General features: G+C 36.6%; 2 protein-coding genes across 7 annotated transcripts in view; one reads left to right on the plus strand and one right to left on the minus strand.

Annotated features, from left to right (window-relative positions):
• The first annotated feature begins 500 nt into the window (after positions 1 to 500).
• On the plus strand, positions 501 to 14,448 carry LOC123876284 (histone acetyltransferase KAT2A). 2 transcript variants are annotated; one of them, XM_045922489.1, is made up of 21 exons: positions 501 to 782; positions 2,382 to 2,560; positions 3,185 to 3,311; positions 3,840 to 3,985; positions 4,523 to 4,747; positions 4,850 to 4,899; positions 5,181 to 5,346; positions 6,075 to 6,213; positions 7,336 to 7,416; positions 7,677 to 7,852; positions 8,547 to 8,679; positions 9,118 to 9,190; positions 9,302 to 9,377; positions 9,862 to 10,006; positions 10,483 to 10,643; positions 11,265 to 11,342; positions 11,784 to 11,909; positions 12,346 to 12,436; positions 12,871 to 12,997; positions 13,315 to 13,463; positions 13,755 to 14,448. In XM_045922489.1, the coding sequence occupies exons 1-20, from the start codon at positions 698 to 700 to the stop codon at positions 13,379 to 13,381; spliced, it is 2,451 nt and encodes an 816-aa protein (XP_045778445.1). In that variant the 5' UTR covers positions 501 to 697; the 3' UTR covers positions 13,382 to 13,463; positions 13,755 to 14,448. The 2 variants fall into 2 exon arrangements, with proteins under 2 accessions (XP_045778445.1, XP_045778444.1); XM_045922488.1 differs by having other exon boundaries at positions 13,315 to 13,488; positions 13,537 to 13,766.
• A 1,685-nt stretch (positions 14,449 to 16,133) lies between these two features.
• The window catches only part of LOC123876287 (protein goliath), a 97,348-nt gene continuing 87,315 nt past the window's right edge, over positions 16,134 to 26,166 (minus strand). For 4 of the 5 annotated variants that reach the window (XM_045922497.1, XM_045922493.1, XM_045922494.1 and 1 more), the window contains 5 exons: positions 25,568 to 25,650; positions 25,187 to 25,283; positions 24,636 to 24,728; positions 23,163 to 23,266; positions 16,134 to 22,686 (listed from right to left, as the gene is read on the minus strand). In XM_045922497.1, coding sequence (XP_045778453.1) covers positions 22,593 to 22,686; positions 23,163 to 23,266; positions 24,636 to 24,728; positions 25,187 to 25,283; positions 25,568 to 25,650 — 471 coding nt within the window. In that variant the 3' untranslated portion in view covers positions 16,134 to 22,592. Of the gene's footprint in view, positions 22,687 to 23,162; positions 23,267 to 23,841; positions 23,885 to 24,635; positions 24,729 to 25,186; positions 25,284 to 25,567; positions 25,651 to 26,166 lie in introns of all 5 variants that reach the window. The other variant, XM_045922496.1, reaches the window with a different exon arrangement.

A 26,166-nucleotide genomic window follows, 5' to 3' on the forward strand; every position in this document is an offset into this window, starting at 1 on the left:
CCTCCAGCTGGATAAACCAGACCCTAGGTTGGTCGGTCCAAAACTCCGGGATCTTCGACGTGATAGATATCGACGCTAGATACGTGTCTTCATCCTTCACTACTGTCGTAGGTTGCGCCATTTTTAAAGTTTTTTAGTTTTTCACTTCCTACGTGTTAATTTGAGTTGCCCTAGCTTACGTTACTTTACTTTATTTTAATTAAGAAAATTAACACGCGCTACCCTGGTAGTTCAAAGTCGGGGTCACCAATGTACAGGTATATTTGTACAGATATTTGATGTATATATAGCGCCGTGTTCTCTACCAGGGTAGTAATAAAAACAAAAGAAATGAACACTAAAAAAATATATATTATAATTCACAATTTTAAGTTACAATTTGTAAACGTCAACATGATACAACGGGCTAGATGCAACTAACGAATTACGCTACGTCGTGGCACGCGTAGCTTCTAAAATGATTACTCGCAGTGCCTCTACATCAATAATTGTCATTTCACATTTGTCAATGTCATTTCAACCAAGCAAAATTGCGTCCTACTAATTTATCGCGTCTTTCCTTCCAAAGCTTTTTTTATCATAGTATTCTTATTATCTTATTTTCTTTTTATGCTAGACAAAAAATGTTTACCACTATGATCTGTTGTTGAGCTGTTAAGTAGTGGAATTTGTGTGTGTGGAAGGTGTAGCGCGTATCATGTCTTCCCAGTTGTCAGACGAGATAGCTGACATTGCCATGACAGGGACCGAGGCTGATTCTTCGCAAACACACGCTCACGAAGGTAAATAAACAATTCTATATTAATTATTAACTATTACTGGTGTCACGTAAAAAGATCTTTAGATACTAGGCACATGCTCGTCGCTGGCGGGGAAGCGAATAGCTGTCGGCTATTTTCTCCTTCAAGAAACTTACTATCGATATATTATGATTCGATGTCAATACAAGTGTAAATTAAAAATTTATAACACCCCCGACAAGTGAAGGTTACAGTAACTAAAAAAGAGCTGATAACTTTCAAACGGCTGAACTGATTTTTTTGGATTATAGCTAAGAACGCTCTCGTTCAAGCCACCTTCAAACAAAAAAACTAAATTAAAATTGGTTCATTAATTTAGGAGCTACGATGCCACAGACAGATACAAACGTCAAACTTTAACACCCCTCTTTTTGGGTTGGGGGTTAAAAAGAGATAAATAGGTATATCAATAGTTGATAGCTGATGGTGGACACTGCCAGCAAGAACTCCCCAATACTTGGTCACAGGGACAAGAGCTATAACAGAACAGCACAGCAGTCAAACCTTAGGTTGTCTGCTATTACCACTGCCGCTATGTGTTGCTATAGCCAGTGAAGCTAAAGGTTTACTACTGAGAATATCCGTGATGGATTTAAGTGCGGAAACCAGCCCAGAGAGAAGAATCTGTGATAGACACCCCCACCGTCCTCACTTCGTACAAGTAAATAAATCTAATTAAATAGAGCTGTGAAATTATCATCATTGTTGTTCCAACTAATAGACATCCATTGTCTGCTAAACATAAATCTGCAAGGATCTTTACAAAATATAGTCTTGTGTCGGTTGTTTCCAGAAGAGAACTAGTCTAAATGTATTTAAAGCACTCAGGCTGTTTGCCAGACTGAGGCAGGTCTAATTCGTGCCAGTACTGCAATTTTGCTATGTATTTCAAAAATGTTTAGATGTGGCCTTAGTGTGCAGATAAACACAGTAAAATTGTAAATAACAAAGGTTTTCCTGCAACTTAAACATCTGCATGGTAAAATTTATAGCCTGTAGCACTCGGGGATAGTGTAGCTATCTGTCTGTGGCTAATGAAACAATAGATAGATAGATAGAAGTCTTTATTGCACACAAAAACATGTAAACGAACGACACAGAAGGAAGAAAACAAAAAAACAATTGTGTGCAAAGGCGGCCTTATTGCTTAGAGTAATCTCTACCAGGCAACCTTTGCTGAAAGGATTACAGGATTGGATCATTAGTCCAGAGATTACCCCTTACATCCAAACTTAACAAATTTCACCTCATTATAATATTAGTGTAGATAATAGTTAGGTATATAATCACACTAATCACACTTATTATATAGGCGAAAGTTTGTATGTGTGTGTGTATGTTTCTCTTTCACGCAATAACTACTTGACGGATTTGGCTGAAATTCGGAATGGAGATAGATAATATCCTGGATTAGCACATAGGCTACTTTAATCCCAGAAAACCAAAGTGTTCCCACAGGATTTCGAAAAACCTAAATCCACGCGGACGAAGTCGCGGGCGTCAGCTAGTTAGTTATAATCAGTCATCAGAATAGAAAACACTGAGAATGTTTGCAAACATTTCAATTTTCTTGTTTCAAAGCATCATCAAGTGTCACGGCAGATGATGCATCATCAAGCAATGCGGCGACGCCCGCCAGCAGTGAGGGCCAGGCGTCCAGGCAGTCAAACCTTCAGCGTATACAACAGAGGAAGAACCAGGTCTACAACTGGCCACACAACAAGAAACTGCTCAAATTGGCCATCTACTCTGCTTGCCAAGTAAGTTATTCATAATCAAGCAATGCATGCAAACTGCCAAAAATCCAGTCAGTCAAGCAACCAAGTAATTCAACAATATATAAATACAAATCAATTTTAGATTTGCTTTTATAAGTTTAAAAAAACCATTAATTAAAGATTTTGATGATACCAGTTAAGTGTGTGTCGAAACCTCACTCTTTTAGGGTTCTGTACATTCATGAACATCTTTTTTGGGTGTACCTATGAAATATTTCTTTTCAGTGTTAGAATGTTGCTGTTATTTCAGAGTTAGAACTGTTAAACATTTAAGGTCCTCAAATCTGTTCATAGTCCAAGGACTGATCGCAGATGGCAGAGATATGAAGAGAGAAAAAAAAAAGAGTCAGAATGTAGCAATAAACCATGAAAAAAACCCAAAAAATGTTCGTTTCTTTTGGACATGGCTTACAAACTATTTTATAAATCATTGTTTTGATGTTTGTTGTTTAACTACAGTATATTATAGAAAGTATATTATATAAACAATTTTGATTGTATCAGTCTTAAAAAATCTTTGTTATGGAAATGTTTCTAATATGAAAATATAAACAGATTTGATTTAGATGATTTAGATGCAGAAATGATTTAGTTTCTTATCCACAGACCCCAGACTGTGCGTGCAATGGCTGGAAGACCCCAGTTGCGCAGCAGACAGGCAAGGGAAGCAGGGCTGACAATCAACCCTTAGCCAGCTTTACAGACCCATGTCGTAACTGCAATCATATATTAGGTAAATATAATTTGCTAAACTTCCAGTCCTGACTCATCAGTGCCGGCCCAAACCGTAGGACTTATATTTTCGCCAAGCGAAACCATTGCCGGTCACTAGTTAATTATACATATAAAATAAACTTTCAAAATGGTCAACAAGTCAAAATTTCATATTTTTTATTGGACCTGTTTACGGAATAATTATTACAAAATTATAACAATAATTATTACAAAAATAGAAATAAGCCTCATAAGTAAAGTACGCGACCGGTCGTGATGGCAATCGGCGTGGAGACGCCCGGCACATCTGCACAGTCTCCGCGCTAACCCAGTGCGGGTGACCGTGGGTGACGTGCGGGTTTGCGGGGTTCCCGCCTCATACCCCGATTGCCATCTCGATCTGTCGCGACCTATAAAAAACCAGAATAGTTTTCAGAGTGATATTTGTTAAAGTCTAAAATATATATGGCACAGATTGCAATTTTACTTTACAAAAAAAAAAAACTATTACACCAAAAATACTCAATTCTAATGTTTTTTGCTATAGAAAAACATGTAACCCATCTACAAGGCCTTTCGGTAACGGAGGTAAATAAACTACTGGGTGCAGTGGTTGACGTGGAGAATATATTCATGTCTATGCACAGGGAGGATGATCTCGACACCAAACGGGTGTATTATTATCTGTTCAAAGTAAGCATCATTCAGTTATATTTTGAATATTTTTAAAGTAAATGCCTGTTGATATAAATGTTATTTTCTTTTTCTTCTTGTAGTGTTATTGCTTATTAGAGAACTAGAGGATGCCCGCGACTTCGCCCGCGTGGATTTAGGTTTGTAAAGATCCTGTGGGAACTGTTTGATTTTCCGGGATAAAAAGTTGCCTATGCCAATTACAGGGACGCAAACTACCTCGGTAACGGTTAAGTGGATGGGTTTTTGGGAATCCCGTGGGATCTCTTTGATTTTTCGGAATAAAAAGTAATCTATGTCCGTCCCCGGGATATAAGCTAACCCTGTACCAAATTTCGTCAGAATCGGTTAAACTGTTGGGCCGTGAAAAGGTAGCAGACAGACAGACAGGCACACTTTCGCATTTATAATATTAGTATGGATAGAGATTGGCAGCAATTTGAGCTAATTTTACTTTACTAAAAACTTCACTAAAAAGTAGACTGTATCAAAGTGCTTTTTTTTTGTTTTCGTTTGATTGTCAACTTTTCTTTGTAGCTCCTCCGAAAATGCATCCTAACTCAAACACAGCCCAAAATCGAGGGTCCTCTCGGCCAACCTCCTTTCGAAAGGCCCTCCATAGCCAAAGCTATCACAAACTTCGTTCTGTACAAGTTCAATACATTACCGCAGAGGGAATGGCAGACCATGTATGACTTAGCTAAGATGTTCCTACATTGCTTCAACCATTGGAATTTTGAAACACCCAGTGTTAGGAAACTGGTAAGATCAATTATTATTATTTTTAACCACATATTAATCTAAAAAAAATTGTTTTGTAAGTTGAATTCTTTAAACACTTGTTAACCTATATTAATCTTTCAGCAAGTATCAAACCCGGAAGATATTTCGACATATCAAATAAATTATACCAGGTAACTTAAGTTCATATTCATAACAGCTAACTTTAGTTTACATTTCAAAATTTGACATAGTTTAGCATAGATTTTGAAACCAAAAGTACAAAATATTTGAGAGATTTTTATCTAAGTCTTCATATGATTTTATTTGTATTTAATACTTTAGCTTTATCATTGAATATGACTTCGATTTTTTTTTACGTTTAGAAATATCACTTCAATCAACTACAGAACATTCTTTACAAACACTTCATATTTTTTTTTTAAATTTACTGTACCACTATGTTGTCTTCCAGATGGCTAGTATTCTGTCACGTCCCAGCATTCTGCGATTCTCTACCGCACTACGAAACGTCCGTCGTATTCGGTCGCACGTTGTTGCGTGCAGTATTCAAGTCTGTTTGTCGACAGTTGATGGACAAATGCCGGTCCGAGAGGGACAGAATGCCACCAGAAAAAAGGGTAATTTTTTTAATTTTATTTAGGAAGAATATCCAGCTCAAAGGACCATTATCTGGACCTGTGAAATTCTTTGTAAATTCTAAAACAAATCCTTTGTAAATCTATTAAAAAGACTTTAGTACTTACCAAGCTTTTAATCTAACATAGTCAAGATAGGGACTTCTTTAGGAGACCATTCAGAAGACACGTTTCACGTTCAACCTTAATGCATCGCCTAAAGGTTGAATTCATACTAATATTAATATTATAAATGCGAAAGTGTCTGTCTTTCTGTCTGCTACCTTTTTATGGCCCAACAGTTTTACCGATTCTGATGAAATTTGTGTTGTAAAGTAAAAAATGTACAGAATTAGCTTATATCCCACAGACGGATATATAGGTACCTTTTTATCCCTAAGGGATCTTTAAAAACCTAAATCCACATGGACGAAGTATCGGGCATCCTCTAGTATGACATATTATGTTGTCTGAATGGTCCCATAAAGAAGCCCCTATCTTTACTAAATTCCAGTGTTTAAGTGAAAGTTGTGATGTTAAAAAATCTGACATTGAAGTTACTTTAACATGTATTTGATATCAAATTACGCCATTCGACCATAAACACAAATATTAACTTCGATAAACTGGTTCAAAGCGTAAAGCGCACTGAGGTTTGAGATTAAACAATTCTAGACTTCAAATCCCTAGTCAATAAAATTGTAGTCAAAAAAATTCTTGATTTATTTTAGGTACTAGTGCTAAACCACTTCCCGCGTTTCCTGAGTTTACTGGAAGAGGAAATCTTCAGTGTGAACTCGCCCATCTGGGACCCTGACTACAAGCAACAACCTCCCAACCATTTACAATCTATCATAGATAACAAAACCCGTGAGTACATTACTGTCCATATCCATACTACACAATATTATAAATGCGAAAACTGCCCTTCATATTGATATGCAGCACTTGCAAAATAACGGTTCAGAGAAACAAATATGCCAAAATCCTTAGCAAAAAACATATTTCCAATAAATAATAAACTAACCCAAATTCGCAATAAAGAAAATTGAATTGAATTTAAAAAAAACCTGATTTTTTTTTGTCATGTCGGAAAGCTCCTTGAGTGTCCATTTCTCCGAACCGTTATTTTGCAAGTGCTGTGTTTTCAATATGAAGGGCAGAAAGTGTGTCTGTATGTCTCTCTGTTTGTCTGCTTACTGCTAGCTTTTCACGGGGCAACAGTTTAACGAATTGTGATGAAATCTTGTACATAGTTTACATCCCAGGGTCAGACATTGGCTACTGTTTATCCTGGAAAATCAAAGAGATCCAACGGGATTTTTAAATAACCTAAATCCCGGGAGATGAAGTCGCTGGCATCATCTAGTAACAAACAATAATATTTTTTTTTTTCAAAACTAATAGTAAATTCATTGATTTTTCGTATTTAAAAGCATTAAAGACGAAAAATCAATGAACTAATACGTATATACTATTTTCTATTTCACTCATACGTTTAATAACTACCTAATCGCAACTTGCTGCTTACAGCTCGCGCATACTCGTCAAATTTTTACGTAGTTTTTTTTTATCGTAGTTTGTTCCAGATTTTTTGTTCAGGTTTTCCTATAATTTTCAAATTGTTATTGAAAGGCTACAAGTTGCAGTTTAAAATAAGCAGACTCGTATTGAAAATTGGGAACATGTGAGGTTTTTTTTTTAATTATATAGACTAGCGCTTGGCTGCAATCAGACCCGCTAGCAAGTGATGATGCAGCCTAAGATGGAGCGCGCTTGCCTAGAAGTTGCCTATTCACTCTTGACTTGAAGGTACCCATATTATAGGTGGAAGGAAAAACTGATGCCGGAAGGGCGTTCCACATGCTTCGTATGTGTTCGAGTACGTTATTTATCTTTCAATATTTATTCGATACGTTGCGCGATGTGTTAGCGACTCGATTATCGATACAAAACATGTAATCGTAATCGCTTCTCTATTCGATTACACAGCCAATAGACGAGGCGAGTTCGAACGCGTCACTGCAACGGGCGAGAGCAAAGATGGTTTCACTACAGTTTCACTTTCTTCGTGTAAGTAAAAACAAGTAATTCACTCTGAAACCAAAAGTATCTACTTGTGTAACATTTATTTATTTGTAAGTTAAAAATAGTAAAAGTATACACGCACGCACTTAAACGAGCTCGCCTACATAAACTCAGAACGCGACGGGATACCATACCCCTTGCAGGTTAGCCCGCTTCCATCTTAGACTGCATTATCACTTACCACCAGTTGAGATTGCAGTCAAGGGCTAACTTGTATCTGAATAAAATTAAAAAATCCCCTTCAGGTTCAATAAAACGTGAAGATCTGAAGCGATCGTCCGAAGTACGCAGCGGAGATCAGGGCTGCAAGAGACGGAGATTGGATGACTCCATATATGACGGCACGGATGACGTCAGCGAGCGCACCGTCGCTGACATAGTGGCCACCATCACCGACCCCAACTATATGTGCGGGCCTGATGTGAGTTACTCTGGGAATTAAAACGCTTCGGCTCAAGAAGGTCCAAAAGTCATTTGTGGGAATGGGTATAATCTTTTATAACAAAATTCCTCAATCAATTTGGACTTGCCTTTACACAGGTTCAAAAAATCTATTAAAAATATGCTACTGAGAAAAGCATATTATTCAATCGAAGATTATGTAAATGATAAAAAAGCGTGGATTTGACCTGCAGCTCGCTCCAGCAATGTGCGGTAAAATTGCTTTTTATACATGGCATAATATTGTGTATCAAATCTTTGAAAAGAGCAACCGCCGAGTTTCTTGCTGGTTCTTCTCGGTAGGAAAGGCATTCCGAACCAGTGGTAGATGCTTTTGACGATTCAAAAGAACTTGTAAAAGTCTAATTGAATAAAAATAATTAGAATTTGAAAATGAGAAATAGTTAAGAATAGATTTTTATTCAAGTAGACTTTTACAAGTCCTTTTGAATTGCTTTTGATTTGATTGGCCTTTTTTAGTATAATCGATTATTTAAAATGGTTATTACACTTGAAACTAACAATAGACGTGGATTTAACGTATTTTGGAAAACCCTTTATTCGATAATCACTACGAAATAATTTATTTTTGACAGGCAAATACCATATTATGAGAATCTTTGCCAGTTCCAGAAAGCAAGAACGAAATGATCAGTATTGTTTTGTGTTTTAAGGCTCTATTCCAAATGCAAGCGCCGCGCGATGAGGCGGCCAAATTGGAGGAGCAACGGAAGCTAATAGAGTTCCACGTCATCGGCAACTCCTTAACTGGGCCGGTTAATAAACAAACCATGCTATGGTTAATCGGTAAGATTTTTCTAAATTCGTAATACCAACCACTAAAAATTACAATTCCTACTAAATTAGATCAAACTCCAAAGCTGATGATTTTCAGAGTTCTTATATAAATATCCATACTATTTTAATGGGAAAGTCTGTCTGTCTGCTAGCTATTCACGACCCATCATTTAAACCAATATTGAAGAAATTTAACAATAGCTTGCAGCCTGGGAAAGAACATAAGCTACTTTTGGTCTCAGAAAATCAAAGAGCCCCCACAGGATTTTTAAAAACCTAAATCCATATGGACGAAGATGCTCATCTATTTGGTATAGATATAGTTACCCTGGAGATATTTTATGGCCGGAATTTCAAACAGTTCCCTCGGGATTTTTGTAATGTACATAATTTGTAAAAAAAAAATTTTGTTTATTGTAAAAAAAATATATGTAATTTTTGTTCTAGGTCTCCATAACGTATTTTCTCACCAGTTACCTGAAATGACTAAAGAGTATATTTCTCAACTAGTTTTCGATCCGTGAGTATTACATAATTAGGTACAAATAATTTAATAAATACTTTCTTTGATGTAAAGTGAGAAAAGAAGTATTTTTGAAAGAAATGTGTTAAAAAACGGTTTTTCTTTTAGCAAACACAAAACTTTGGCTTTGATAAAAGAAGGGAGGCCAATTGGTGGAATCTGCTTTAGAACTTTTCATTCGCAGGTAAATGGTTGATCATTTATTTGTTACTAGCTTTTGCCCCTGACTTCATCCACTTGTTAATGCGGATAGTTTCTCTGGAGATACGAAATCTTAAAAAAACCGGCCAAGTGAGAGTCAGACTCGCGCACCGAGGGTTACGTACTCGGGTATTTTTTCGACATTTTGCATGATAAATTAAAAACTATTATGCATGCAATAAGTAAATATCTGTTTTAGAGTGTACAAGTAAACCCCTTATTTTAATTTTCTTCTGATAGTAACCACAAATTCACAGTTTTCGGGTTTTTTTACTTGTGCTATAAGACCTAACTACCTGCCAAATGTCATGATTCTAGAATCTAGATTCTAGATCCACGGGAAGTAGGTACCTACCCTATAGGTTTTCTTCACAGACGCGACAGATGGACAGACAGGCAACAAAGTCATCTTATAGGGGTTCCTTTTTTTCCTTTTGAGGTACAGAACCCTAAAAATATTTTTGTAGGGTTTCAGTGAGGTAGTGTTTTGCGCGGTGACCTCTAACGAGCAAGTGAAGGGCTACGGCACGCATCTTATGAACCACCTCAAGGACTACCACATCCGGAACAACATCCTGCATTTCCTCACCTTCGCCGATGAGTTCGCTATTGGTAAGTTAATTAAGGTTATTTCTTTTATCTTGAAGCTGATATCCAATATCTATTACTAGATGATACCCGTGACTATGTCTGTGTGGAGTTAGGTTTTAAAAAAAATGTGGGAGCTCTTTAGTTTTCGGGATAAAAATAGCCTATGTCCGTCCCCAGGGTGTAAGCTAACTCTGTGACTATCAAATTTCATTAATAAGGTTTAAGTTTACGTAATTAATTATCACCACTATATAATCTTTCAAATCTAAAAAAATTGGACTAACAAAAGGTGTCCAATAGTACGTATTTTGAATAAATGATTTTATTTTGTTTTTTTTTTGAGACAGGGGCTACTTTGGCGGACCATTCATACAACATGTATCATATTGCTTCAATGCATTGCATAAGATAAAATATGACACATGGTATCTGACTAGTCTAAAGAAGCCCCTATCTTGAATATAAATTCCAATGCTAATAATGTGTATGAATTGCAGGCTACTTCAAAAAGCAGGGTTTCAGTAAAGACATAAAGCTGCCGCGCACGATGTACTCCGGCTACATCAAGGACTATGAAGGCGCTACGTTGATGCACTGCGAGCTTAACCCGCGAATTGTTTATACCCACTTCACTGCCGTCATACGCAGGCAGAAAGAGGTGCGTTAAACATACGCTAATCACTATTTCTATGGCTACTTACTTCGCTCTGCCAAAACCGAAGGGCGATCTTAACTTAATCATCATATAACAACTTCTACTTCTTAATAACTAACAAGTTCCAACGAACAAAACCAAAAATGTAGTAGTAAATGTATAGTGAGCAGTTTTTATATGCATTCATCTATAGGATAATAATTTTCGTTCGGACTAATATGCCTGGGAAACAAATCAGTCCAATCTTTATACCTTGAAAATTGTATCAGGGGGCACGGCAGTGCCCCCGCCAAGACGATATAATATGCAGGTACTCCATAGAGAAAATTCTGTTAGCGTGACTGTTACAAATTTCACACATACGTTAAAGAAAACTGCGTTTATTATAAAACTAGCTGGTACCCGTGATTTCGTCCGCGTGGATTTAGGTTTTTCGAAATCCCGTGGGAACTCTTGGATTTTCCGGGATAAAAAGTAGGCTATGTGCTAATCTGTATCTATATCCACTAAATTTCAGCCGAATCCGTCTAGTATAGTTTATGCGTGAAAGAGTAACGAACATACACACAAACATTCGCTTTTATAATACCTACTTATTAGTGTGATTGTGGTTTTTTTTTGCAGATAGTGAAAAAATTAATAGATATGCGACAAAAAGAAGTGCGAAAGGTGCACCCTGGCCTAACTTGCTTCAAAGAGGGCGTAAGTATAAACAATTAGTCAAATTACAATTTATTTATTTATTTATTAAAGAACACTTACAATATACATATTTTACATTATACTATAAGTATATACTTACAAACTATTACATACACTGATATGTATATCAATGACAAGTGTCCACAGCGTTTGTAGTGCGCCAAGTAAACATTATATTATAATAGATAAAATTGTCAAAAAGCGATAAACATAATTAGATATAAGTACTTTAGTAATAGTTATTTTAGATAAATCAATAATTTAAAATGGTTAACAAACTTAACACTATAAAAGATCGAATAGGGATTTTACGAATTTTGGAATACACTATCTAATAATTACTAAGAATATTTTTTTTGACCTACTCATCATCCCCATTCAGTTCCACACGACCTGTAAACCGTCTCTGTGATGCCCTGAAAACCCCCGTTACTCTGTTAGGTCCGCAGCATCCCAATTGACTGCATCCCAGGGGTCAGAGACGCGGGCTGGCGCGAGGCGCGCGCTACCAGGGCGGCTCCCGATCCAGAGCCAGACCCCTCCGCTCTGCGCACCATATTACACGCGGTATGTATACAATCATTAACTTCTATACACTGGTATTGCAATACAAGGCAAATGTAATATTTTTATGTAGAACACTCCAAGCTTATAACGAACTGCGCCATCTATATGTGTTTAGTAAATTAAGTTTTAAACCACAAATTCAGGGTTTGCGAATTTTTCCCTTTACTTGTGCTATAAGACCTACCTACCTGTCAAATTTCATGATTCTTGGTCTATGAGAAGTACCGTATAGGTTTTCATGACAGACACGACAGACGGACAGACAGACAAAGCGATGATATAATGGTTCAGTTTTCCTTTTTAGATACGGAACCATAAAAGATATTGCACTATACGACGGCGTAGTTGTCAACCGCCGACGTTTTCGTGTTTAGGTTACAAAATGCTGACTGATGCGAGAAACATTATCTCCCTTTACATGTGTTTTTTATTTCAGGTAAAAAACCACGCGGCGGCCTGGCCTTTTCTGAAGCCCGTAGATAAGGCTGAAGTTCCTGATTACTACGATCATATCAAATATCCTATGGGTAAGTAAAATTTATAATTTCTGTGTTTTTTTTGCACCCCAATTGTGTAAGAAATACGTATTCCTCGTTACCGTAATCGGTAAAGAATTCTGCCCCTTGATTGGCTGTGAAAAAATGTAAACAGCGAATCAACCAATCAAAAGGCAGAATTTGCTGTCGATTACGATAACGATGAAAACGTTTTTCTTACACAATCCGGGGTTATTCAAGAGAGGGATCAACTAATTCCTGAAAGGCCGGCAACGCTTTGGCGGTTCCTCTAATGCTGCAAGTGTTCATTGGTGGCCGTAATCACTTATCAGGTGACCAGCGTGCTCTTTTGCTCGCTATTTTCTTATTTAAAAAAAGACAGGTTCGCTTTTGTCAAGTATTCCAAGAGAATTCACGTATTTTTTCGAAATAATAGACAGACATTATTGTATTTATTTGTATAGATCTGCGCACGATGGGCGAGCGCATCAAGGCGCGCTACTACGCGTCGCGACGCCTGTTCGTGGCGGATATGGCGCGAATCTTCTCCAACTGTCGCCTCTACAACTCGCCTGATACGGATTATTATAGGTATTTTTTTTCAAACATTTTACGTTGCTTGTTGTGTCATGTATGCAAAGCACGGAGTTGATCTAATAGAATTAGGTTTTTTAAAAATCCCATTAGGACGGTGTTTCCCCAGAATAAAAACCGGCCAAGCGCGAGTCGGACTCGCGCACCGAGGGTTCCGTACTCGGGTATTTTTTTCGGCATTTTGCACTATTATGCATAAAAATCTGTTTTAGAATGTAAAGGTAAAGCCCTTTCATTTGATACCCCATTTGGTATAGTTATGTTATTTTGAAAATTGAAAAACATTTTAATTTTTTTTTACTTGTCACCCACAGATGCGCGAACACGCTAGAGAAGTACTTCCAAGCGAAGATGAAAGAGTTAGGGCTCTGGGACAAATGATCCCAGTTCAACTTCGACGACTTCTTCCTGCGGGAGATGCGGACCGCGCAGACTAACTGAACGTTCCGAGAGTCGTCCTGTATTGCAAATAGAATATCTGACTGACGCTACTTATCTACTCACCACTTAATCTGACTTATCTACGCACCGCTCCTCTAGAGGAGCGGTGCGTAGATAAGTGCCGCGGGGTCAATACCGCGTCGCAGGCGAGAGTTTTGCACACTATACATTGCGGATTTGAACAATACAAATCACTAAAACTACAAGTATGAGACAAATGGATAGTATTGGATTATGTTTAGGTACTTACTTGTAGTATAATAATAGCTTTCCGTTTTCGCTAGCGTCCTGATAGAGAAATAGGCGTTTTCTGTATAGATAAATGCTAACTTTGAGGCCACGACTTTGTTGTAAAAATGAAATACGGCGCCACTGGCACCAAACGAGTTTCTTCTTTTATTTTGTATACGATAAGAGGTAATAGGCTGGCATGGTATAGGCATATAATGCAAAGGGAAGGAAGTTATATCACTAGAAGAGTGTTATTTTATTTGTATCGCGGAGCTGTTATGATAGGATAGGCTAGTTTTGCGATTTTCTCGATACTTTTTTCGATGAATGACTTTAAGCCAAGATCTATAGAGCGATTATTGACTTTACTCTAATTGAAGACACTGTTAAAACGAGACAGCGCTATATCGCTACATAAATCCGTCTCGTTTTAACTGAAACTGTTATGTTTGAATAATAAACAGATGCGCAAGTCGCATTAGTTGTATTCACTGTAAGTCTTAAGTAAGGTTGTTTAGTCTTAAGATTAGGAAAGTTAGCTAAATAATTTATAAAACATGCCAGGAGCAACCGCGTGGTTAGCATAGCTATAGTACGCGAAAAGCAAGTAGTCCAATCTGAAGTTGCTACTGAACTTTTCAATTTGCGCATGTCATAGACTAAGGATTCAATACTGTTTTTGCACAATGCGTAGTTATACGCCTCGTGTTCAGAGTGGACTAATTGTTTTGCGCGTTTTGTTTTGTTTTAGACTTTTTTTGACGACCTCCCTGGCGTAGTTTTAAGTTGGTCTTATTAGTGGGAGGTCCCTAGTTCGATTCCCGGCAGAGGTTTCGAATTTTATAATTTCTAAATCTCTGGTCTGGTCTGATGGGAGGCTTCGGCCGTGGCTAGTTACCACCCTATCGGCAAAGCCGTGCCGCCAAGCGATTTAGCGTTCCAGTACGATGCCGTATAGAAACCAAAGGGGTATGGGTTTTAATAAAAAACTGCCATACCCCATCCAGGTTAGCCCGCTCCATCTTAGACTGCATCATCACGTACCACCAGGTGAGATGGCAGTCAAGGGCTAACTTATATCTTAATAAAAATACAAATAAACCATAATAAATAATGCCACGGCTTAAAAGCCATGGCACAGGGTCGAGGGCAGGTCTAGCCGCTATTGATGTAATAATCGACTCTGAATGTTAAAATGGTAAATAAAAGTCAAATTTCAGCGTTATTGTGGCTAATTCTGTTGAACACACTCTCTAAACTAATTGATAGGTCTAAATATAGTGCTATCCTTTTCTACGGGGAACATTATCAAAGGGATAGTAATACATTCGAACCTGCCATTATAGTTATAGTTTAGAGATATTGGCGTCAATTCTTTTGTTTTTCTCTAAATTTTTATAGTATCTGCAACTTTTTCTTTTTAATATTGCTAAAAAGGACAGAAAATGAATTTTTATATAAAACTAAATAGTGACACTTTACAGAAAACATTATGCTCAAAGCTAGGCAAGACGTGAATACTCTAAAATTTAGTTGCCATCAAATACCAGTGTACAACAGAATTAGCCACATTGTAATAATAGCATAATAATTAAGTATGTCAACTTTAGCAAATAGTATTTCAGTATTAAATAAATAATATAATTATTCAAAAACCTTACTTAAGTATATTAAAATCCTGTAATATACATTTTTTCTTAATAAACTGATTGGCTTTTAACAAATCATGATCATAGAAAGGTATGAAATAAAAATTGATTTTTCCTGATGACCTTGTATATTTATTATATTATCCTCTTTTTAATAGCTAGAATAATTATTGGGATTTAGGTATCTCTAAACTGACAGCTCTAAATCTATTTCTATCCTTTTCCGCACCAAGTATAATGAAATGGATAGCAATAAGTATTACTTGCTTTAACGGCGAAGGAAAACATCGCGAGAAATCTAAAATCTAAGAAATTAAAAAAATATATATATAGTCTATGTCACTTAAGAATGATGTAGCTACTGGTAAAAGAATTTTCAAAATCAGTTCATAAGGTCTAGGGATTACTTCCTATAAACAAGCTTACAGAGGTAAAGTACCTCTTTATAATATTATTAGTATAGAAAAGGAAAAATGACTAAGGTCTTGCATAGACGAGGGGCTATTATCGGCGAAGGACATATTAAGACCCTCATCATTTACCACGGATTTTCGCCGTATTATTAGTCCATCATGTGCGTTAAATGTGATGCTGTTCTTAGGTTTAAATCTATAGAGCGCACTTTGACTTTGCTTAGACTTAAGTTTTAATTGAAACGAGACAGAATTATGCCAGCGGTATAACGCTGTCTCGTTTTAAAGTCTCAGCAAAGTCAAAGTGCTTATAGATTTCAGCCTTAGAAATCATTTTTGTCCTCCGCGGATAGACCCTTGTCTGCGTAGGCCGTAATTGTGGTGTCAATAAAACACAAATTTCAATACTGTATAGGTTTTCTTTTATTTTCAACACAATATGTTGTACACACCCGGGGTAGTACGGTTTAGAACATCTTAAGAAGGGAATGTAAATATATTTTTACATGATATCTGTCGTTACATATAAAGTACATACCAGTCTCCTTGTTAATATATTTAAGAAATCCGATGGATTCTTTTATTTTAATAATAAGTACCTTAATTCGTATTCCGTAAGTTACTTATATCTTAAATGCTCACTTAGAAAATAAAACTTAAAAATAATGTTAGAAACAAAATGACATCGCTTTTTCTTAACAAACCTGAATTCCTCCTACGCCAATATACAGTCGCGAATACGAATATTGGTGACGAACACAATCTCTTAATTCAACAGGTCTAAAACTAGTGCTATCTCTTTTACAATATTCTCAATAGAAAAGCATAGCATTCCTTCTAGACCTGTTAATTTAGTTAGTGGACAACCGGATCAGCACCAATTACAGTCACAGATACTTACGACTGATGTACGCGACCGACATCTGCGTGGAAGAAACTCAAATCTTATAGTAAATCGGTTCTGAAACAGCTAACAATAGATGATATTCTAAATTCTAGAATCTAGAATTTGCGATTTTCGGAAATGTATTAGATACAGCGTGAAATTTTAATTATTCCCGCAACGAATTTATTTTGTCTTGGTAATACAATCGATTTATAATAATAAATAATAGGTAGATTTACAACTCGAAAACGATCTTGAACCAATAGTACCTCGAGATAGCTTCTCGGCCAGCCTTGCATGCTAATTTATGCCGTATTAATATGCGCGAGAGCTTATTTTGCTTTAAACATTATCACTATGTCGGCAGCGCATGCAAAACAAGTAGTACTTAGATTATATCTAATGAATTACTATGGTTTCTCACGCTTTCGAGTTGAATATTTTTTAATTATTTCAGTTTGGTCCAAATTATAATTTTACAATGAACGACGCTTAGCGAGACTTTCACTGACCCGATTACAAAACTATTAATGCAATAATAGCAATGAGATCGTAATCCCTATCAGTCGTCACTCTTGCCCATGGCTCAAAGTACAGTTAGGGCGTATTTACATTAAGTCGGTGGCCGAATTCGTCAACCGATGTTTAACAGATGTGTAACAATGCACGTTAAATTCGGCTACCGGCCTAATGTGAATGCGCCATAAGTTTAGCCAATAACAATGATTTCGATGAGCGCAATGCATCCCAAGCTTCGTTATAAAGGAGTCAGTATAAAATCAACCTTACTTCATTGTCATAAAATACATTTTATTCTATAGCGAATTCCCTTATAAGCCTTTTCAGTACCGAATTATTAATATAACTTTGGTATACAATGTATAGTGGAACCGAAAAAATGTAGGCACATTTAGGTACATAGTTCTCAAAAAGCGATATAATTCATAGTTAAATTCAGACTAGATTTTATTAACTACCATATTTTAAGAGCCACGAAACTTTAAACAGTCTTTAGGGTGTTTTGTTTATTTGGGCTAGTATGGGGGAATCTTACAAAAAAGGTGATATAGAAAAACTTTTTTTTAGTGGGAAGACCCGGTTTCGATTCCCGCCAGGAAAAATTTGGAATTTTATAATTTGCAAACTTTATCTGGTCTGGTCTGGTGGGAGGCTCCGGCCGTGGCTAGTTACCACTCTACACGCAAAGCCGTGCCGCCAAGCGATGCCCAAAAAAATTATGACGTCATAATTTTTTTTAATGAAATTTTAAATAAAAATTAAAAAATCTCGTGTTTTGCTAAGTTAAAGGGCTCCAAGAGCCAATTCCAAAAATATGCTAATAAATACAGCATTACATTCCAACCATTGTTTGCTGTTTTACAAAAATTCATTAATAAGTTTACTTAGTAAATCATTTCAAATAAATCATTTCATTTCATTAGTTTATTTAGTGATTTTGATATCATTTTTTTTTGCTTTTTAGTAAAAAATTGCTGAAATCAACAATGTCAGCGAAGGTCAACTTATGTTTCATAATCACAATCATTGTATTTTTTTTTAAATTCACATACTGTCCCAAATAGATATGACACTCTGTATATACTAGCCACTGAAGATGGTTGTGAACATGTGAGCCCTAGCAATGCAATACTTATAATATGTGTCGCAACATATTATATATTGACTTGAATCCTAACTTATTTGAGAAAACGGCGAAAGAAAATGATAACTTTATTGGAAAACATTAAAAACGCAGTTTTTCCTCTAAAATTGCAAAATGTGTACCTGAAAATTTCATCTAAAAACATTATAATATACGTTCGTATCAAAGAAGATATAAAAATAAAATAAAAATATGATAAAAATATTTGTTTAAACGAATATTTTAATAAAAATATTATATGTATGTATATAAGTATTTGAAAATCAAAACATTTTAAGGGTGGGTTATAAAATATGTGCTTACAAAACATACCTTAGTACCAAATTGTTCGTAACACAGAAATAGAAATATGGCAACAATTGTAATTTTAAAAGGAAAAGTGCTATTCTTTGTCAGTTGTTTTTCAAAATTATCTCACAATGATTTTATTTGTTTTAAAGACTTACTTATCTAAAAAGTACGGTGACCGCTCAAAATTAATCGAAACAAGTTACATTTTTATTCTGTAAGAAAATAGTAAAAAAATTAGTTGTATCATATATGCATATTAAAAAAAAACTATCATTTAAAAAAATTGATTTCGAAATTCTGTCGATCGATAAATATACATATCCGTATTCTAAAAGAACTCGCGTTAATTTTGTTGTACACTAAACTTAAACCAATTTTTCAATCACCACAATAATATTTAGCTGAGGATAACGTTTTGATATAGTTTTTTATTTTAGAAATCAAAGTATCAAAAAAGTTTACATGGCGATTGAAAAATCAGCTCTAAACTGACTCAGGCTGAGATCTATAGAGCACACTTTGACTTTGCTCAGACTTAAGACACCGATAAAATGAGACAGCGTTATACCGCTGGCATATATCTGTCTCGTTTTAACTGAAACTTAAGTTTAAGCAAAGTCAAAGTGCTCTCTTTAGATTTCAACCTCAAATTGAGAGAACTAAAAGTAGTGCCATCCTTCTCAAAATGAGCACTACCGAAAAGAACAGCAGTATTTTTAATCCTGTCAGCTTAGTTTAGGAACTATCATCAGTAATATCTAAAGCTGTTTGCGAGACAATCATATTTTGAGATCTCACTCAGCATTTTAGCTCAAAATGTCAACTATCATGCCAAAAGTACGATTTTAATCCTTAAAAGGCGAACCGTATGAGTACTTTTGTGTGAGTGGCATCTCAAAATGTATGCATTATATACAAATTTGGCACATAAATGTTTTGTTTATTGTATTTCAACGGTCACCGCTCTGTCCAAGGATTTATTAACAACGATGGACGGACAACCTTAAATCAAACAATATTTATTTATTAATAAAAAGGGCCACCACAACCAATGTACCATACATCCAAAATGAAAATTTTAATGATATTAAGGATATACTTATGAGATCATCCAAACAAGTTTTAAGTACAATTTCGAGGGCTCGATTTTTCATAATGGCATTTTATTGGTAACTGCACACAAAGAAAAGTAAAACCATTTTTTTGCGTAAATATAGGCGATCTTTGAGTGCAGTTACGTCTATACATTCTTAGCTTTCTGTTAAATGGGTGCTAAGTTGGCGCTAGCGATTCACAATGCTGTCAAAATAACTGTCAAATAATTTGTTCACAGATTGTGATAAATGACTGACGAAAGACGACATCAGAGTAAACTACATTGAGAAAACTCTCTGTATGATCCTGAATCGACATCTATCAAATATTAGGTATTTGAGCACTAGAGATGACGTAAAATCAAAGGTTTGAAAATATTATAAGATTTATAACGCGTAAAAAATGACTTCACACGCGCCATTTTAATTTTGTGTCAAATGTCATGTCAAAAGTACAAATTTGGTCCTTTGACCCTCAAGAGTCAAAATGGCGCGTGAGAAGTCATTTTGTACGGACTGTAAAACTCTTTGTCACGCTGCCACGACGGCCTGTGTCAAATACTAATAAATAAAATATAATGAAAATAAAAAATAATAATAGACATTGACTCGCCAGTGTAGGTAAAGTCCCGAGGTTTTTATAAGTTCTAGAACTGAAGAGAAAATTATGAAGGTATTTAAGGTAAGAGGTACTCTTATACCTACCCAAATATATGCAACGCAAAATTCAGTTAAAAGACTTTTAAACCAATATCGATTACCATTTTTATCCTAACATGCTTCTCTTAATTCATTGCATTGTTTTAACTCTTTACAAGTTTACTAGCGCCAAATTAGAACCCATTGCATAACATTAATTTTCTCATACCATCTCTGTTTTTTTAAAGCTATCAATGCAAAAGTATCCAATACTACTGAAACCAATTTAATATCTTTTTTTACTAAATATTACAAGTAACTGTCAAGAAAAACGAAGAGAGAAAAAAAAGAAGAGAGAAAGAAAAATTTAAGAAAATTAAGAAAAGTTTACATTAATATGACAATATTAATCCTGACAGCTACATTTTAGACTCAATTCATGTAGTAACCAATCTTGATTTTCTTTTCACACAATTAAAATTAATAATCAACCAAAAATCAATAATATAATCAATTTGTCAAAAGTTACTTAACGACGTTGTTGATTATTATCAATATATTAACCATTTTGACAAATAACAACGTTGCTGCGTAACTTATCGATAGATTACAGATAAATTTTAATATTATAGTTTGTACAAAATGACTTTTGACGCGCCATTTTATCTCTATGGATCAACTGTCATGTCAAAAGTATGGTTTACCTTTATAAAAAGGACTAAAATTGTACTCATTTGACACTTAAAGTTAAAATGGCGCATGGGAAGTAATTTTTATTATATTTAGTCATTACACTTATTATTAATTTCGGCTGATAATAATAAATCTGACATGACATTGCAATTTGACATAAAATCAAAAAAATAATTATGTTGATAATATTATTTTACAGATCACTTTTGCACTGAGAACGATTTCACTTTAAAAATATGCGTTTTTCATTTCGCGACACTGCAGCACGAAACGCACCAACCGCACGAAAGTCGTTGACTAGGCGGAGTCGCGGTTCTTGCCTATCTACACTAGTCCGTAACTAAATAGTTTTCATTAATTAAAAAATATCACTTGTCATTCACAAATTACTCGTATCACTGGAAGTAATCGTATTCTATGTACTAAGGATTTCGCCACACCCAATGTTTGCCAAGCCACTTGACGACAAGTCACGCCACGCCACCCGACCAGAAGTCACGCCATGTCACCTGGTCAGAAGTTCGACCACTTCACGCCACGCGTGTTGTATTTTCAAAGATCTGTAACCTTATTTCGAGTTTGTACTATTCGACATCATAGATAGATTTTGAGTATCCCTTTACATTATAACGTTTGATAAAAATTTCAACAAAATTAATTGATTTGTAACAGATTTTATTTTACAAACTTGTCCGCTTCTGTAGATAAATGGATGAACTCAAACCTTAAACTTCGACACTCGAAATCTACCAATGTTGTCGAAATATGCTCATACTAAGTGTATTAAGTACAAAGGGTGGTGAAGTTTCGATCGGTATCAGTGTGCCCTAGTATGTGTTCCTTCTTGAGCCGTGTAAGTTCTCACGTTTAAAAACGCGAAAGCTACGTTAATCTTCCTTTGTATGGAGTTGTCAAACTATGACGTTTGCTCGTCCATACTAAATGACAGTTTTACGCAAACTCAAATGCCACGTTTATTTACTTGAAAACTTACATGGCCTCAGATCTTTTGCTACATCGCGCGCGCTACCAAATCGCTAAATACATTGTGTAACCAGAACGCTAGCAAAAACTTAGCGTTATTATTATACTACCTTAACACAATCCAATGCCAATTATAGTGATTTAATATATTTTTCAAACCCGCATCGTATAGCGTGCAAAACTCGGGTCAATGCCCTACCTACGATGCAGTATTGACTTCGAGTAACCTATTTACGGAACGTTCGTTAACCTCCAACGTCAGTCAGGTGTTTTATTTGCAATATATTGTGAACTTTTAAAAAATACAGGATTTTTAAATATTTTTTTGGTTGTTTTTTTTTTTTACGGCATCTTATCGGTAATCATCAGCACTATCACCTGTTGTTGCTAGCGTTCTGGTTACACCCTGTATATGGGAATAAAAAAATGTGAAATATAGGGAATATCAGACTTTCGGCACGTGAAATCCTTTAGCACATAGAATACCATTGACTGGAAGTCATTTTTTTTTGTAATTTGTGAGTATTTTTGGTGGTGGTCGTAAATGAACACATCACTGCGGGGTCACTTCACACGGACGCGCGCGGGGCGGGGGCGGGGGGCGGGGCTCAGTCGTGAGCGGAGGAGCGGGAGCTGACGGACGCGGCGTCCTCGCGGGAACATTCGTCTCTTTGACTATGTGTCGGTGACCCGCCGCATGATCTGTAATCAAATGAAAACATTTTAGTTTATTTTTTTGGATTCAGTATACTGCGTAGGCCGTAAAGTGCCACCAATTTATCCTTCAACTGAAGGATGTTGCTAGCATCATTTTAGTGTTACCATCCAATCATTTATTGGACATATCTACGGGCGCGACTGGCGACCCGCGTCTAGTAATCCCAGTCTGGGTCTATTAACGCATGCCGGAAACACAGGAGGCCCCCTGCGACTCATGCATTGCATGCTGCCTGTCCCTCTAAATCTTAGTAGGTAACATTTTTTTCTTGGAAGACTGTTATACCTGCTTCTTGTAATAATATGGGCGACGCTGCAGTGCGATACTAGTACATAAATACACAACCCTGTCAAGCGGGAATGAGAGCTGGCTAATTGTCGGGGGACTAGAAGGATAAGGAAAGGGGAGGATAGTTACTTGTCGGACGGGTAGAGTAAAGGAAATGTAGGGTAATGGTTACCTGTCGGGCGGCGGGTCGGTGCGCGCGGGCACGAGGTGGTCGGGCGACGCGGCGCGACTGCTGCGCTCGCTGCTGGCCTCCTCGTACGAATTGTCGCTGGTTAACTGCAATAGACAGTGGAAACATATACCACTACTGCAAAATATAATCTAAGAGTCCATGAGAACCAGATCATGGCAAATTTGAACCCTTTTTCGGGAAGCTTATATTCAATCCCATAAAAGATTTCTGCGCATTTCGTAGACGATATAATGTTGTTACTGCGTTACATCGTCTAGCTAGCTTATAACGATTACTGTTACGTCGATTGTGTGTATATGTTATTGTAAATTTATTTTGCGAAAGCACTGTGAGTTTACCAATTTCTCAAATCAAAGGATCTTTTTAACCGACTTCAAAAAGGAGGAGGTTCTCAATTGGTTGGAATCTTTTTTTTATGTATGTTCCCCGATTACTCAAAGACGCCTGGACCGATTTAATTTTTTTTTGTTTTCGCAATATATTGAATAGTTTGGATATCAGCCGCTCTGCTCCACGATAGAAGCGGTACAACATAAAACTACGGAAGTAGGCAAATTAGACAAACCTAGCCGTATTCTGTGTTAATACTGCCCAACGCGTGCACCTACATTTCAGTCTAGACAAATTTGGGGTGTACTATTTTTGGTTACAATCTCACCTGATGCTAACTGGCGATGCAGTCTAAGGTGCACCGCGCTAACCTGGAAGAGGTACGGCAGTGGTATAGACTTAAAACTTAAGTTTAAAAACACAGAATTCTAAACTAGGTAATAGAAATGGTATCTAATGTTTTCTAAAATCGGAATAGCGTCTTGCCAATTTTCAACTACACAGTTGCCGAAATAAATACACCTTATCCGTAGCAGCAAAAGCAAAGTAAATTAAAATGTAACATTATGCAAATATAGTGCGTACATTTTGAGACCTCGCTCACCATTTTAGCTCTATGTGTCAACTGTAATGTCAAAAGTACGGTTCAGCTGTTTTACGACTAAAACCGTACTTTTGACAAGACAATTGACACAGAGAGCCAAAATGGCGTGTGGGATCTCAAAATGTATGCATTATACGTGTTTTTACAATAACGGGCACTGATGTTTCGCGAGACATCTCCGCGGCGATTAGCTCTTTAGTTTTACCACTTCTATACTTATTTAAAATCTGTGTTTTGGGATAATGATTGGTTTGGTTTTTCTATAAAGTGGCAATGAGCAGGTCACGTCTGTCGCAGAACCGATGGCCGATTGGGCAGATGTGTTCTGGAGTGGAGACCGAGTACCGGTAAGTGCAGTGTAGGATGACCTCTAGCCTGTTGGCCTGACCTGAAGAAGGTGGCGGGGAGCGGGTGGATGAGGAAGGCGGAGGAGTGTGTTTGTTGGCGCGCTCTTGACGCTTATGTCCAGCAGTAGACGCTACAGGCTGATGGAATGGAAAAGTATAAATATAGGTTACCAGTGTGAGCGGGTGTCGGTTGCGACCCGGACTGAGCGACGTGCGCGCTTCCTCTACTTCCAACTGTAAGATGCTCTCCTGACTGCCCGTGAACTGTGGAAAAAATTGTTCAAAGCTTAAAAGTGCAACCGCCGAGTTTTTTTGCTGGTTCTTGCTATAGCTGATAAACTTAGGTAGGGCAGTCTCAAGCAGTGGTATTCAAACAGACTTTGAAAAAGTTTGTTCATTTGACCATAGAAAGAAATTTTGTAATAGTTTGTTCATTTGACAATTTTAAAGGGACTTTGTAAGTTTGTTCATTTAACTATTCAAAGGAATTTTATAAGTTTGTACATTTGACTATTCAAAAGAATTTTGTAAAAGTTTGTACTATTCACAGAATATCTTGTAAAAATACTTTGAAATATTGAAATAAGTAAAGTATTTATTTGGATAAACCTGTCTACAATTAATTAGAATTAAAAAATACAGTCATGTATGAGAATAGTAGGTAAAAAATTGAATTTTCCTAAGACACACATAAAGTTTTATTGTAAGTGGTTTTCACTTACCACAAAGCCATAATACTTGAGTATGTCCATCTTACACATGGGACACGTCCGGTGTTCTAGCAACCAAGGGTCGATGCAGCTCTTGTGGAAGTCGTGCCTGGCAAGGAGAAAAACATTTTTACAAATGGTTTGCATATTAATTGTATATGTGTATGTTTGTAATTCTTTCACGCAAAAACTGCAGAACGGATTTGGCAGGCATTCGGAATAGAGATAGATTATACCCTGGATTAACACAGGCTATCCCGCAAAATCAAAGAGTTCCTACGGGATTTTGAAAGTTTGTGTGTATGTGTACACATACACACAAACTTTCGCCTTTATAATATTAGTGTGAAGTGTGATAGTGTGATACAACAATAAGCGATGAGCGTGACTCACCGACACGGAAGCGAGCGCAGAGTCTCCGACACCTTGTAAGGCTCGATGCAGATCGCACAGCACTCGCCGTCGCCTTGCACTTCCTGTTATACAAACAAACAAGTTACAACAAAGGATGTATATTCGGTAGGCGGACGTGACCCGAGCCCTTTACCCTAATTATTTGTTATGATCATAAATATTTTACTTCTTGCTCGTTCGCTAAGATTACCATAAGTTGACTAGGCGCTTCGATGATCACAATCTTCCAACACGAGGGACAACACAAACTATTAGAATAAGTACAGAAGTGTTAAAGCGCGATTTTGTCGCCGTCCCGAAGCTATGACCTTGTAGAGGCATGCAGCCTCTTTTAAGACCGGCAGCTGCGAAGAAAGCAACACACTTTGCAGCTGTCACTTAGAGAACACAATTTGAATTCGGAACGATTCAAAATATCTTGCTGGCCTGGACGAACCCCGGGCAGCGCATTCAACGAATTCACTTCAGATCATCAAGACCGAAACACCTCAGCCTAGCATCAAGCTCCGGCCCTCGTTTTTCTACCACAATTTTAATTGTAACCAAGGCACATGTTGTAAATACAGCCCAAGTAATAC

This window comes from Maniola jurtina, chromosome 21 (genome assembly GCF_905333055.1).
Source record: "Maniola jurtina chromosome 21, ilManJurt1.1, whole genome shotgun sequence".
NCBI classification, from domain to species: Eukaryota; Metazoa; Arthropoda; class Insecta; order Lepidoptera; family Nymphalidae; genus Maniola; species Maniola jurtina.

Excerpts from the sequence above, each read along its gene's own strand:
- LOC123876284 (XM_045922489.1), top strand. The coding sequence starts at position 698 with ATGTCTTCCCAGTTGTCAGACGAGATAGCTGACATTGCCATGACAGGG. Across the intron at positions 783-2,381 it reads GCAAACACACGCTCACGAAG|CATCATCAAGTGTCACGGCA; the intron begins GTAAATAAACAA and ends CTTGTTTCAAAG. Across the intron at positions 11,910-12,345 it reads TGCGCACCATATTACACGCG|GTAAAAAACCACGCGGCGGC; the intron begins GTATGTATACAA and ends TTTTTATTTCAG.